This window comes from Glycine max, chromosome 11 (genome assembly GCF_000004515.6).
Source record: "Glycine max cultivar Williams 82 chromosome 11, Glycine_max_v4.0, whole genome shotgun sequence".
Taxonomy (NCBI): Eukaryota; Viridiplantae; Streptophyta; class Magnoliopsida; order Fabales; family Fabaceae; genus Glycine; species Glycine max.
Genome location: NC_038247.2, coordinates 10,540,191 through 10,555,905, shown reverse-complemented (window position 1 = coordinate 10,555,905; position 15,715 = coordinate 10,540,191). Strand labels below are relative to the sequence as shown.

The following is a 15,715-nucleotide window of genomic DNA, read 5'->3' as shown; positions in this document are numbered from 1 at the left end:
TACATCTTTTTTTAACGTAATCATAATAATTATTCATACAAATAAATAGATGACTATAATTTTTACTTTTTATATTTCTCTTTAATTTTTATTATTCATTTATATTAATGTATTATGTTATTTCTAATTTAACAACTACTTTTATTATTAAATTATTAGATATTTTTAATAGTAAATTCCTTTATACAAAATAAATAATATTATTTTATAAATTATAAGTTAATATTAAAAACAAAATATTTTGATATTTGTTTTAAAACTTTAGTTTTTCAAAATTTAAGTATTTAAAATAAAAAAATATATTAAATAATATTATGTTAGCTTTTTATTTCATTTACAAAAAAAAAAATCAAATTCAATAGGATTATTAAAAATTTATCTACTTTTAAATATACAAAATATATTAAATAAAATAATATTCAAAAACTATATAAAATATTTTAAAAAATAATATTAAAAAAATATAACATATAAACATAATTATAGGGTCATCTACCTGCGGCAACTGTGTGCAACCTGGTCGTGGCAACAAAATTAGTAATCTTACCTGGTGAAACATAATTAGGAGCATTTTTAAAACACAGTACTTTTACACATTTTTGTAATTTAATTGGAATTAGTTTCACCTCAATTTTTACACGTGAGAAATGATGCATGAGAAACGGGTATTTTCATGCAAGACTAAAAGGTCGTTTTTTTTTATATATACATTTTTTTAAAATAAACATCAAATTAGTAAGATGCTATTACAATATATAAAACATATTGTTAACTAGTGAGCATATTGAATATTAGTATTGAGATATTTATAATAATTGACTCGCCATTTTCATCTGAGATACACCTTAATACATTTTTAATATGTCCATTGTCGTATTTAAGAAATTTTTTATTTAAAATATCTTAAAAATTACTTAAATATGAGGGGCAAATAAACAATTTAAAGTGACAATAGATACATCCTCAATAATTGAAAGCTTTTATTAAAAATATTATTAATGCATTCTCACCATGATTTTCAATGAGTCCCCCATGAAATAACATGCATTAAGGGGATATATTGACTCCAGAGATATCAGAATGCAGAACTCAAGCAACACACTTTGTCATTTTCACAGCAATTCCCATCCTTGAGTTATTTTTATTCTTTCACCAAATACAACTACATCTCTTCGGCTCTTCCCTTTTTCCTTACAATAGAATGATAGATATTTAACTAGGTGTTTTCTCACATACAGTTTTTACATGACTTGTTCATAATTCATTTTTTTTTCTCTGTATATTTTTATATCATATATCACTCACTTTATCTCACTTCTTTCTCTTCTCTTCCTACTTCTCTCCTAGCTGTAGGAATATAATGACCTTCAGGCAAGTTTGCCACATTGTAACCATCGTAGCAACCATCACCGCCAATGCACAAAAATTAGTGCTAGGAATTAAATTTTCGAGAATGGTACCTTGTGATGTCCTTTTGGTAGTTTATCACATTGTAAGCCTTGCTAGTTGTGAAAGTGTCATCACTCATCAGGAATCATGCTCCTCTTGATGTTTGTATTTTTCCAGGAGGTGAAAAGAATGCCTAGACTCTTTTTTTTTTCATAATAAAATGGTCTAGAGTTTGATAATGACAGAGAATATACCCAAACATGCTGTATCACTCAATCAAAATCACCATCAATTTTCATGTTTGATTTTCTTATCTTATTTTTTTTTCTTCTTTGGTATAATACAGGGGGTTTTGGAGATTTATATCAATGAACTATAAACAACTACATAAGGGAATTTGACACCAATGAATTCGAGAAGAGTAAATACCGAAAGATTTATATCAATAAATCATGAGTAACCACATAAAAAAATTTGACATCATATTTTAATCCACAATCTTAAGATTCAGGTTTATGGATTTTCTCCTCACTTATATGATACTCAACTTTTCGATCTCGATTCAATGTGAGACTTCTTTTCACACTTATACTCCAACACTTTTCTCTATTAATATTAATTCATGAATATTTTAGTTTCCTACTTAAGGATATTGTGGAATAGTGAAATAAAACGTGACCACTCTCACGGACGGATCCAGAAACTTAGCATACGGGGGTGAAGGTAAAATATGTATGAAATTCAATTTATATATATATATATATATATATATATATTTAATTTAAAGAATATTATAATTAAATACTACTCTGGTGTTAAATCTTAATTATTCTCAAAATATTTTTTTAATTGAGATTCATACAATTTAATAAATATAACTAATTTTTTTAATAAGAGTAAAATTTTTATTTTTTGCTTATATATATTACCCAAGAAAATATACATTTTATAATAATTTTTTTAGGCACTAATTATCTCTTCATAGGATGACTCATAATTAAATTACATTTTTTGTCCTGTTCCTATATTGTGATAGAATATTGTGGTTTAACTAGAGTTTAATATCTATGCTTTAATGATATAAAATAATTTTATAACATCATCTAGTTGTTTAAATTATTTAGTGAGTTATAATTAAATGATTATGTAAAAAAATTTAGACTGTTAGTGTATAATTATTTTTCAATTACATATATTTAAACATTCTTCTAATAAAAAATCTATATTTAAACATTTTTGCTAATTTCTTCCGTTTAGGGTACATTGTTTGCTTATGTAAGGGATGAAAAAATATGAGAAGATATAAAACATATTTTCAATTGTCTTAATTTTACTTTCAACTCTGACCACTCTGCCCTTGTGAATATCCTTGTCTCTTGATATATCTTCATAGATTTAGTACATTTATCATACCCTTCTCTAGGTGGCTGATTGATCCATACAAGGATTTTTTTCCGTTCACGTGATTTGTAACAATACTATATTCACGTATGGATCCCAGGCACCAAAGCCAAAGACTAGTCTACAACTGTTATAGAATCCTATAATGCACGTGAATCTAGGATGATAAGAGAAATCACTCTTATTTATGGAATGTGATTGAGCCTAAGGTCTCAGGCCCAATTATTCCATTGTTGTTGATCTAATATTCTCTTGTTCAATATTAGTTGGTCTCGATCAAACAATCTTGATCACACAGACGGTGTAAAAATACAATACCTAAGATCAAAGTCAGGCTGAGAAATATTCAATAATGCATTCTTGACATCTAGTTGTTTTATTGACCAATCTAACTCTAGAATCTTTTTTCTTTGGGCAAGTCAACTACATCCGAATCTGAATTTTGCATGGACTTCATTTCCTCTAGGGCAACTTTATTTCATTCGGACATTTAAGGCATCCTGTATTATTTTATTTTTTTGAAATTTCTACACTAGACAGTCATTAGGTGAAGGCAAGAAACGAAGGTACTGTTCATATACACATTTGGAAATAGGATGGTTGCTGCAAGTTGACATGTTTCAAATTGGCAATAGGGAGATTTTTGTTTTGTTTGGTTGAATTAATTTAGAAAATACTTTCTTCAAAAACGTTTTCTAAACTGTATAGGCCCAAAACTCAGAACACAAAAAGTCATTTTCAGAATTATCTTTGTAACTTACGAAAATGAAAACAAGTGATCAACATGCTGTGCAGACTCCTAATGCTCAGAACGTATATGTGGCCCCAAGTCCAGAAAGACCTTGTTTCTTTCCCATCGTTCCTACCATGTGCATCCTAGATCTACAGTTTAACCATTTGCAGCTGACCCATCAAATCAGTTATTTGTTAAGATGTATTGTTGTAAACTTTCAAGTACTAAATAGAAAACATCTTTGTATTGCACCAATACTATATACAATGCATGCCATATTGCTTGTGGTGTTTTAAAACATTTAATCGGTTCGGAAAAGAAATTTTCCTGTTGTAGTTCTTTATGCTTGGCTTCTTAATTCGTTTGGAACAGCTTTCTCCCACCACATCCACTATAAAACTCACGCACGTCAACATGGCCACACTATAATTTACTTCTTTACTATGAGATGCAGACAAATGTGTAAATCATGAAGCAATGATAACTTGATGTTATATTTTACTGTTACCATGTGGTTGAATGATCACCACCAAAGAGATGCAGCAGTAATGATTTTATAATAGACTCAACAGACTACTCATTTCATTATATAAACACAAATACTATGTTAATATTGGGTAACCATGGGTTGTTAGAATAGTCCAGGAACTAATACATGTTCTTCTATATGGTTTTTGACACCCATTTGTGTCCTCCAGGAACTAATACATGTTCTTCTATATGGTTTTTGACACCCATTTGTGTCCTCCATATTATATATATAAATATATATTTTGCTGATTAAAAAAATTATATAAACACAATTGTTTTTAAGAGATATAAACACAAATACTATGTTGTGAAGACAATGCTTCTCAAATAATGTGTCCTTTCTTTTTGGGTTGAAGTCAATCTTCATGGTAGTAGTTTATCCTACCGGCTGGACCATATATATGTAGATTATATATTTCTTTTAGTTTTAACTTTTAAAAAGTCAAACTCCAACATTCTGGCAAAAGTTTCCAAACAATTTCACACATATCTATGTAATGGATCTTATCTAGTTGTATAAAATTTTGTTATTATTATTGGATCTTACGATCGTATTAAGTAAAAAGCTGCATATCAAAATCTTAATTACATGCTACTAATCAAATGCTATCATAAAATTTCAGTCAACCTTACTTATAGTTCTTTTTTATCAACCTCGACCAAATCTTGACTAGGTTTGTGTTTGATCGATCTCATTGTATTTTGTCAACCTCCATTGAGGTTATTTTCAGCCAACATTGTTTGTTGTTAATTTCGGTCAACCTTGGTTAAGGTTATTTTTTGTCGAACTAGATCATGGTTGTTTTTCTACCAACCTCATTTGGGGTTTATTTCAATTGACTTTGACTTGAGTATTAAAAAAATATGTCATAATATTAAATCTAAGGCCCATGGGTTGTCCCTAGCCCTGTGGGCTTTTAATGATGGGTTTTTTGACCCTACGAGCCTTTTGGCATTAGGCCCAGGTTGGGTTGGGCTCATTGGACCATTTTGACAGCTTTAGCCACAAATGTTAATGGGAAATTAATAAATGCACTCTTTTCTTTACTAAATGCAATTTTTTATGTTTGTTTTTTCCCTTTCTCAAAATTACTACTTTTTGTAAATTAAATTTCAAAAAGTGTTAAAATTTTAACACTTTTGGAAATTACTTTCTGGAAGTGTTATAATATTTGTCAAAATTTACTTTTCTGAAATTTACTTTTTGGAAGAAAAAAATATGGGTTGTATCTATCAAGAAAGACACAAAGTAATACTCTCTAAATGTTGTTGGCTTAGTGTCCACTCTCTACGTTATCATAAAACACTTACCTTTGATGTCAATGTTCCCTTATACATCCCTTTGTTGTCGCATGTGTCACTCCATCCTTAACTTATTTTGCATCATCAACTTCATTGCCAAGATCTACATTCCCCCCTACCCTTCTACTTCCACACAATCACCTCCCCCCACTACTACTATTCTATCTTTGACAAGTCCTTCCCTGTAGTGCACCACCATCGAGTACCACTTTGTTGCCACCACTATCATCGTGTCCATTGTTCCTCTTTGTTGTTTACATGCGCATAATCGAAGAGAAGATTAGGTTCCTACACTCCATTTTATCGTAGGCGATGGAATTGTTGCAACTGTCATGCCTAACCCACTCACGACGGTTGCCTTATACATCGACCCTAACCCTTTGTTCCTAAGCACCTTTATCGACCTTCATTATATGTTGCAACCCAAACACTCCCCACTCCTTTATGAGAGTGTAAAGGGTGGATTATGAGATGATGACATTTAGGGAGTCTTATTTGTGTCTCTCTCAATAGATCCATACAATCCTTACTTTTAGTAATTGTTAAAATTGACATTTTTTAGAGTTAAGTTTCCAAAAAAAAAAGGATAATGTTGAAATAAAAACACAAAAATATGTGTAAGAGGTGCATTTAACAAATGGGAAAAGTGCATTTAACAATTCTCATGTTAGTATGTAAGTGAGGTAGGATATTAATTGATAAAGGTCTTGGTAAAGCTAAAATATGAAGTGATGGGATGAACTTAATAAAATTGGGTGTATTTTAATAATTTTAGCAATTTTTCATAACATATTGCTTTTAGGATGAACTAAGTGTCCCTATAACTAATTTTATATTAAAATTCTACATCTATACTCTTATTTTTCATAATTATCAAAAATAGTTTTTGAGAAGAAAATATGAAAACTAATTGTCAAAAATATTATTTAACTATTAGAGTAAATAAATAATTTAAAGGGCAAATCATGTCTTTAGTCCCCCAACTATTGAGATTTTTTTTAGTTCCCAAATTATTTTTTGATTAGTCTTGGTCTTTATAGGTGTTGAATTAGTTAATGACACGTGTCAAAATCATTGGAAACATGACTTATTAAAACTATGATTTAATTCTTGGGAGAAAATCACCCACTCCAAAGTCCAAACAACCCAAAATTAAAGCAAAAGACAATGAAGCAATGATCCATTCCATTTTGGGTGAGATATTTAGGCAGCAAGTGCAAAGTGCAGTATTGTCCAATTGGGAAATAGAAATATAGATTGATTTATATGGTGAGGATGGGTTTGGCCTGCTAATTGTGGCGTGGGCACGAGCCTCTCACGTGACCCAATCGACGGTCCTGGAATTGCCCATAACCCCCCGCCACGTCAGAATCTCCGGCGAAAGCCACCGCGTCTCCGCCACCTCCGACCTACGCCCCGCGGGATCCTTCTGGATCTACGTTGTCCCCCTCGAAACCACCAACAATGAGAACCTCGAAGCCCTTTACTGACAAGTAAACTAAACTAAACTCAACCATTTTCTGAAATTGAATTACACAAACTATTATAGAAATACTCAAGCACATACAAACACCTTTAGTTCCAACTTAGTTAACATGCTATTTTGCAATAGGCACGGGATGCTTATTATAGTGGTCACCCTCTCATAGTTGATGACATGTTTGATAGAGTAGAGGTGAGGTACCTTTCTTCACTATGTAATTATCATGTTAGTTCTTAGCTTCTAATTTAGACTACTAATATTGTTCCTTTAATTATGGAAACAGTTAAGGCTGAGATGGTTTGGTTCAAAGTCAGTTGTCAAGTCTCCTCGGTGCAGTATAAGGAGGCAATCCACATTTGCTGATGCTGAGGTAATTTCATTTTCTCTGTAATTCTATGTTAACTTGTTCTTGTCTCACTTACCTGTGTTGTGATCCCACATCTATGTCAATTTACCGGTATCTTGCTCACTTACGTCCTATGATACCCTCAATTGTTTTTAGAATGCATTGCTTGACTATGTATTTCCACTTCTTGGCTCTTTCCCTCTGTTGGTACAGCAGAAACAAAATAAAGGGAAGAAGTAAGTTTGAAAAATTGAACTGAATAGAAAATAGAAGGATAGAAAAATTACACCTTGTTTGTTTATTGTTTTGAAAAACAATGTTCTGCTTTCTAAATTTTGTTTGTCTCTTGATACATTTGAAAGTGTTTGTTCCTCACTTCCTTGAGTATATTTCTTTTTTATAAAAGTTTATCTTCTGAGCACTTAAACAGCACTTGAAGAAAACATAAGTGAATGATAAAACATCTTCCATCTGTTTCTGTTTTTTAGTTTTTAAAACACTTGTTTTGGATGTAATTTTCAAAACTTAATAGATTTTGGATGAGAAACTGATTGCTGGGCTCTAAATTTTGGTTTTTAAAAATCAACATTTCTTTTTGTTTTCCTTTCAACTAAATCAAAGAAAATGCATTGCTATTTGTGTTTTCTTTCTTTCTATTTCTTTCCTCTCGTTCAAACATATCATTATGTGGCTCAAGAATTTAGGATTGTGTGATATGATGACATATTTATATTCTTTTGAATGTCTGTAGTTGCTACGTGTTTGTCTGGTTAGAATGCTCAGCGCTCCTTTCCTTGTGTTCCTTTTTATCTTGGTTTTTTCTCTAGAATATTGAATGATGTGGTTGTAGGGCAGGAAGATCTGTCTATGATTTTTGCATTAGCAAGCACATGGGCCATGTTCCATGCATTTGGCAGTTTAGCCTGTGTTGGTCCCATATCATACACTATTGGAATGGCTTATCAAAATGCATTCGATTCAGGCTTATCACTTGGTAGCCAAACATCTGGACTAGGTTTTCTGGCCTTGGTGAACAGCCTTATTTTCGTTGGGCTGTGTTTTGTCATCGGCTACCCTGTTGCTTCAGCTTTTTCCCCTTCATCATCTTATGCCTTAATCTTCAAATGTGTACTTCAAACAATATCTCAAATGCCCCCTTATTTTAGTTCAATTGGGAAATCCTTATAGGAAAATTTTCTATGTAACCTTAGAAAAATATTCAATCATTGATGTCATTGTCACTATTTCAGTGTTTCTATATCCGTATTTTGTTAACTGTCTATTTTCACAGCTAAGGTGCTTCATGGCCTTTGGAGGAATGACTTGACGGCACTAAAAGGTGCATGTCCAAATTGTGGAGAAGAGGTCAGTTATTGTGATAACTGTCATATAAGCACTTTGTTTCTTTTCCATCTTCTCCCTCAACTTATGTTTATCTCTATCCAGCTTTTGAGGCACAGCATATACATAAGGTTTAATTTTGCTATGTGCACTGAGTTGGATTCATATTCGTTTAGGTATTTGCATTTGTGAGAATGGACAGGAATATTGAGTCACCTCACAGAGCAGATTGTCATGTGTGTGAATGCATATTAGAATTTCGCACAAAAGTTGAGGTAACAATGTACAGACTTTTTTTTAAAAAAACCTTTCCAAAAGGCTGTTCAAAATGACTAAACTGTTAGTTATTTCTAATTTAATTAGAGACAATTGAGAAGGCTATGCTATAATTTGCAATGCATGTTGATGACTGCGTGGTAGAGAATATTTGTTTCTCTTCCATTTTTCATCCACTGCACCCAAAACCAAAAGATGCTACTGCAATTTGCATGACACATGATTTTGTTGTTTTTCAGCAATCAGTATCGAGATTTGGTAGACAGTGGGTTTATGGGCATATTTATCTTGTTTCACTAAGGCAGATCCCGACGCCAATAACAGCTGTGAATTTTCTTCCGATTTGTTTGTGTAGTTATAGTAAGGATCAGAGTTCATCAGCTCCTTATTCTTATTTTTAGTCTGGAACAATTTTGCCTGAAACCGATTTAAAATACTTATTATAAGAAGTTGATATGTTGATTGATGGACAACTGATTTCTTTTATTTGATTGTTTGTCAGTGTTATGCAAGACTGAGTATTGAATTCTCATGACAATTGATGCTCATGTAAAGCAGAATCCCGATTATCATGTATACAAGATGAGCTCTGTATTTTTTATACTTTTGTATCTTGTAGAAACACTTGTGATCAAATATGAAATGTCAGAAACAGAGTTATACTCCCACTTTATTATTGTTGTTATTTTTGTGTGCATGGTGTACTAATGCCATGATTGCCGGTGCCATACTGCCATTACCATGTTTGGAACGCTGAATCCTGATTTTCTTCTATGTTATGTTCCATTAAATATTTATATGATGTCCACAATTGTTAGTCCAAAGAAAAAAAGCGTTTCCATTATCATACCTCATTTATTTTTATTTATTGTTTAGATTATTTTCAATCTCTAAAAATTTCCGCTAATTCGAATTTTAGTCTATATTTTTCATTTTATTTTTGGATTTAACTCATACTTTTATTTCCTGCCAATTGTCAATTTTTTTTTCTAAATAAAAAACGTGATGGAGAAAAAATATTTATTGCAACATATCATTTCAGGGGCAATAGTGGACAAGGATCATCCAACTCCCAAGTTACCACATGTTCTAAGGAACACAAAAGTAACCTTAATAAAATACCATTAACGAAAAATGACCTGTAAAGTTTCGTTGATGCTAATTTTATTTAATTAAACTTTCAGTTAGTTGAACTTTTTTTCTGTTGTCGATGATGCTAAATTTATTAATAGAGCCAACTCAATAGCTCGTGATAACTTTATGCTAAAAGAGGTGCATGTTCAAATTTAAACCCCAATAGATACAGCAAATGCTTGCTCGGAAAAATGAATTGCAGGGGAATTGCATCGCCCTGCCTATACGATATTTTGTACACTAAAAACTTATATAATTTTGATGTTTTGCTAGTTTTTAGAGTAGATTTTTTTTTTTTACTTGCAATGTTTCATTTTTCGCAACAAATGCCCTTTGATCTAAATCTGCAAACTAGAATGAATTTGTTATCTAGTAAACAAACCATAATCATGATCGTGAAAATCTTCGGGTTTCTTTTACCATAATCACGCATAAATACACAACACTGGATCCTTAAAACAATCAGTTGATAGCAGCTGTAACCAAAATCCCCCGCAATAAAATATATATCCCCTAACAGCTACACTAAGACTCCAACAAAATGCGGGAACCCACTCGGGAATTCTATGTTTATGACATAAACATCAAGGATAAATGGTCCTTCAGAATTTGCCCGCAAGCAACTTTATTTCACGGTTCAACAAACAGAAATTCGATTGTCGTCAGTTCTGCAATCCACACAGTTTGCTGTAGTACGGGGTGTCATTGGAAACGTTTGACTAAAAGAGGCCATTACCATGGAATGCAGAAGGTAGTGTTCATGCATGCATTGCAAAATCAGAACATTTTACATAGAAGTAAAGCAGATGATTGCGATTCAGGCAAATGTAATCAAGTAAATCTTTCAACTGTGTTGAAGCTTCAATGCCCAGCCAATCAGAAGTGTGCTAAACTGTAAACTAAAATCCAGGAAAGCTGCACAGATATCAAAAGTGAAGTCAGATTGTAGAACAGTAAAAGCCTCATTTTCTAGAGTGGACAAAGCAATGACCAACATAGTAAATTACCAGGAAAAGAGTTATGGAAGCAAATAGCCCCTCTTGAAGGAGGGCTCCATGACCGCCAAACTCTTCCTCATCAACCTTTAGTATTACTGCATAGTAACTATATATAATTCCAGTGGATAACGCTAAAAAGCTACAAAACAGGAAAACATTTACCAAATAAACATCAAATTTAGTGAGAGGTGGTGTCACGTTTCATTCTTAATGGCACAAAAGTAAAATGATAGATTTAAATCAAGCCCGAGAGAAAGGAAAAAAAAAAACTAAGGAGGCTGTATTAGATTAGAATTTCAAAGGATTTTAAAAGACTTTTTTTATAAAAAAGTCTTGTAGTATTCAATCAGAAATTTTAAATGGTATAAATAAGTCTTGTGATGTTCAATTAAGACTTGTAAAGAAATTTGATAAGTTATAATATTCCTACATAATCTTTAAAATTCATAAGACTTTTTTATGTTAAAATAATATTTTAAAATCCTAATCTAATACACGCTCGTAAGGATCTCAATTTGGACAAAGATAATTTCTATGAAGTTACAGAAGCAACATGACACTGACCATTCAAGTCTGAGAAAATTTATACCAAGTAGAGTCTTAACAATTCATTAATTCTTCTGTTTATAAAATTCGTGATTGTTTTTTGGTGTAAAAGGGGATGAAGCCCAAAGAGAGGACAGTATATTAAAAACCTCTAGGAAAAGAGGTCGAAGCTACATCAGCTAAGACTCGAAAAGCAATAAAAGAATGAGTGAAATAAATAAATTCTACTGTTCTCAATGCTCAAACCATGTCTGGCCAACACATCAGTGACCTGATTGGCTTCACAGTAAATATAAAATTCATGATTGTACAAAGTAAAACTGATTTCTGCAACAAAAGGTCACTTGATTACTGTTGCCTGAACCTCATTAACGGATTTATTTCTATAGATTACTAGATGTTTTTCTAACGGTCAATAAACAGATCTTCACAAATATTACCACATTGGCGAGGCCATCTTCTCTATTTCTAGAGTTAATGTTGCTTTAGCACAACAAAATTTACGCATACAGGCAATCTCCTTAGTTTTGTAACTAGAACAGCATTTTCTATAAATCCACCACTTTTGCTTAATTTATGTCAAATATCAATCGCTTTTAAAGTTTAATCACTCTACATTTCTTTTCCACCCATAAACCCCTCTCATAGATCTGCATGGTCACTTTCCATTCTTTCTTTTCCCATAACACTCACTGTCTCCTCCACTATGTACTTCCTTGTCTCACAAATGTTGTAATCAAAAGTTAATCCTAAGCCATGTGACCAAAGACTACCAAAAATATCTCAACGCCAGCACAGGACATCCAGACAAGATGTTCCTAGATCTATGCATTTGGTAGACAATCAAAAGCAATAAACAAGACCATTATCTGATTTGCAAAATTGCAATATCACAAGATCAATGAATTACAGTCAATATACAAATACAACTATAAGATAAACATACTAACCCGGGAGAAAAAAAAAACACTTACAGGATAAACCATATGCCTCCAACCAAAGGTATGGAACCCCAAAGGAATCCACACGCAAGGCCGAGCACTTGTCTAATCCAATGCAATACGTCTCCCAATTGATCCTGCTAGGAGGTAGCATATAGACAAAATGAGACATGGGTTGTTAGCATATGATTAGATCAATTAAGTAACTACTGCATAGAACAACAAAACAAAATAAGAACGTTTAATAACCAAATCTCAATTCATGATTGCACTATGTAAGTTGATTCTTACTCTTAACCATGCAGTATAAAAGAAATTGAGAACATATTATATCAGTAACACAATTATTTTATTTCATTTCTACTCTTTTGCTTGCCCAAGTTTCAGTTAGGCAAATAATTCAATTCAGCATTTCCAAAATTAATGATTTCGTTTTAACTGAAATTTCAGCAAACGTCTGGGGGTCAAGTTGGGAATAAGGATGGATCTACAAAAGATGAAATTTAAAGAACAAACCTTGTCCCAGGATGCTTCTGGATCAAACAATTTGGCGAATTTTGAAGGCGAGAGGTGACCGTTCTGGTGCGGTTGTTGATGGTTGAGTTTAACTGATTTACCTTCTTTCATAGTGGGAAACGAAGCAACAAATAAAATTCAAAACAAGCGAGTGAGTAATGGGGAATGAACTACTTCACACAAAGTTTGGGTTTTTGAATCGTTATTGGTGAATGGTTGACGATTAGGGTAAGACTTGTTGAGAAACGGCGACGCTGGAGGGTGGAAAAAAGAAAATTAGGGTTTTGAATTAAAAGTGAAAAGGGAATCTGAATGAAAATTAAAAATTGCAGGTCTTGGTGGTTCGATCTGGCATCTGATCTACAGTGCCTCTCTGTATTTTTCTCAATCTCAACAACCACGGATGAGGTCACCTGTTGTTCCCTTGCACTTTGTTTTATCATTTATCTTATTATTATCATAAATTTAGTTTTTGATTTACATTTAATTTTTTTCGGTACAAATTTACATTTAAATTTAAATATATCCAATTGAGCAATTTTTTTGTTTAATCAATAATAATAATGCCAGGAGAATATAATTTATGGAACTTGTATGCTGGTTTCCTTAAAAAAAAAAAACAACTTCTGATATATGTTTAACTCGTATCGCTCATTCGCTTGCTAGCGTCAAGATGATTTGCTATTCACCAAACTTTTGATAATATTTTACTGTGTATTGAAGCGCTTATCTTAGATGAAATATAATATTTGATGCATAAATAAAATGCAATAAGCTTCTTTGTTTTAAAAAAACTTGTATTTTCAAAAGTCATCTTAATTTTTATTTTTAATATATATTTTATTCAATTATTTTATATGCCAGGAGCAACATAGTTTTAAAAATACTTTAGCTTGTGGAAAAAATATTTATCAATTTTTTCATAATTAATAATAACATTATTTTCAATACTTATTTTTGTTAGAGAAAAAATATTATTATACATTAACAACAATTTTATACTATTATGCGACTGCTTCGTCGGAACTTGTTGTTCCTAGGATTGTTAATGTGGTTGCCTTCTGCAGTGGGTCAGATAGTTTGGTTCGTGGATTCATGATTATTCGGGCTTTTATGGTTTTACTACCATCCTCAACGCATAGCTTCATGGTATTTTACATGGAATGAACCTTGCTTGGAGTTTAAACTTACGCAACCTGATTATTGAATCAGATTCTAAAGTGGCTTTGACTCTTATATCCAAGGGAGTTCCTCCTTTTTACCCACTTGCTTCTCTGATCTCCAATATTAGTCTTTTTGCAAATAATTGGATAATCTCAGTTTTGCATATACTACGAGAAGCAAAATGCTTATGTTGATTGGCTAAGAAAGGATATGTATTTATCAACATTTGGAGTTGTCTCAGGTGACCGTGGACGTGGTTAAGGTGAACTTTAAGATTTTACACGTCAAAAGAATAATCTTTGTTAAAAGAATAAAAAGAAAACCCGCAAAACAAATAAGTATGTGATTTATGAGAATATGAGTGAGTGAAAATAATGAGATGGAACTTAATACTTATAGAATTGAGTGGGAGCTGCATGTTCTGGTTTGTAAGGACTAATCCTTACTTATTAACTTATAGATAATAACTTTAAGATAATTGTGGTTTATAGATAATTAGGCACTTGACATAAGATAAAATATAGTAATTTATTCAAATAGTAAGTGGTTATAGATAACTTATCAGTTGAGAGTCCGCCAATTAAGGATTTAACTTCAGTGTTCTTATATAACGTGTGTCTGAGTGTCACCTAGCTGGACACACATATTTTGTAGTTTCGGATCAATACAACATTGAGTCCAAACTCAAGCTTCTAGTTTGTTATTTCATCTCTATCCTTCTAACTTAAAAAACCTTATACTGATTGACGCTTCAAGAGTTTTACACCGGACTTTACTATTCTTTGTTGTTTTGTTTTACTTTTCCATTAATAAAAAAACACATCAAGTCACAAATAACTTTTAAGATAATTATTCTAAAAGTCAACAAATTTACTATATGACGAATTGTGATTGAATGATAATGTAAAAATATTTTATAAGGATGTTTATGAGTCTGAATTAATCCATGATCCAACCCTGCTCAATATAGATCCAATTATATTCGGATTGGATAATGGGTTGTAAATTGTCAACTTGTAATCCAATCCGACCCGGTCATATAATAAAAAATATTAATATTATTAATAAGAATATAATAAAGACTAAATTATAATTTTGATTTTTTTAATTTTTTAAATTTATGATTTTGGTCTCCCTAATTTTAATTGTAGCATTTGATCTATTATTTTTATAAATTAACGATTTTGGTCCCCTTAATAGATTATTAACAAATAATCTTGATTAATAGAGTTGTAAAGTTAATTATAAATTAAATAAAAACTATTAATTATCATTAAAAACTTTAATAAAAAAAATTATGAAGTTTAATTTTTCACAATATTGTGCTCATACTCTTTTCCATAAACACCTCTTTCTCCTCTACCGTCCCATGCAACTCCATTGACAACAACACCATATTAGAATTCATAAGCTTTTATTAAAGTTTTTAAATGATAAATAATTTTTATTTAATTTATAATTAATTTAATAACTTTATTAATCATAATTAGTTAATAATATACCAGAAAATCAAAATTGTCAATTTATATAGTTAGGAGATCAAATGTTATAATTAAAAATTAAAGAAACTAAAATTACAATTTAACCTATAATAAAATACAAAAATAAAAATAA

At 31.4% G+C, this 15,715-nt stretch overlaps 1 protein-coding gene and 1 long non-coding RNA gene across 2 annotated transcripts; one reads left to right on the top strand and one right to left on the bottom strand.

The window, feature by feature from the left end:
- The first annotated feature begins 6,493 nt into the window (after positions 1 to 6,493).
- On the top strand, positions 6,494 to 9,470 carry LOC100797976 (uncharacterized). The gene is made up of 7 exons (XR_001383479.3): positions 6,494 to 6,849; positions 6,969 to 7,031; positions 7,123 to 7,209; positions 8,477 to 8,550; positions 8,703 to 8,801; positions 9,042 to 9,162; positions 9,305 to 9,470. It is a non-coding gene; the product is annotated as an uncharacterized lncRNA (long non-coding RNA).
- Positions 9,471 to 10,326: 856 nt separating this feature from the next.
- On the bottom strand, positions 10,327 to 13,373 carry LOC100808602 (respirasome Complex Assembly Factor 1). The gene is made up of 4 exons (XM_003537941.5): positions 12,938 to 13,373; positions 12,455 to 12,558; positions 10,944 to 11,073; positions 10,327 to 10,851 (listed from the first exon to the last, which is right to left on the bottom strand). The coding sequence occupies exons 1-4, from the start codon at positions 13,046 to 13,048 to the stop codon at positions 10,813 to 10,815; spliced, it is 384 nt and encodes a 127-aa protein (XP_003537989.1). The 5' UTR covers positions 13,049 to 13,373; the 3' UTR covers positions 10,327 to 10,812.
- Between the last annotated feature and the right edge of the window lie 2,342 nt (positions 13,374 to 15,715).

What these genes read in the sequence shown, in the direction of transcription:
- LOC100808602 (XM_003537941.5), bottom strand. Translation starts at nt 13,048, where the DNA reads ATGAAAGAAGGTAAATCAGTTAAACTCAACCATCAACAACCGCACCAG. An exon ending in CAGAAGCATCCTGGGACAAG is followed by an intron (nt 12,559 to 12,937) that starts GTTTGTTCTTTA and finishes ACCTCCTAGCAG; the next exon opens with GATCAATTGGGAGACGTATT. An exon ending in GGAGGCATATGGTTTATCCT is followed by an intron (nt 11,074 to 12,454) that starts GTAAGTGTTTTT and finishes CCTGTTTTGTAG; the next exon opens with CTTTTTAGCGTTATCCACTG.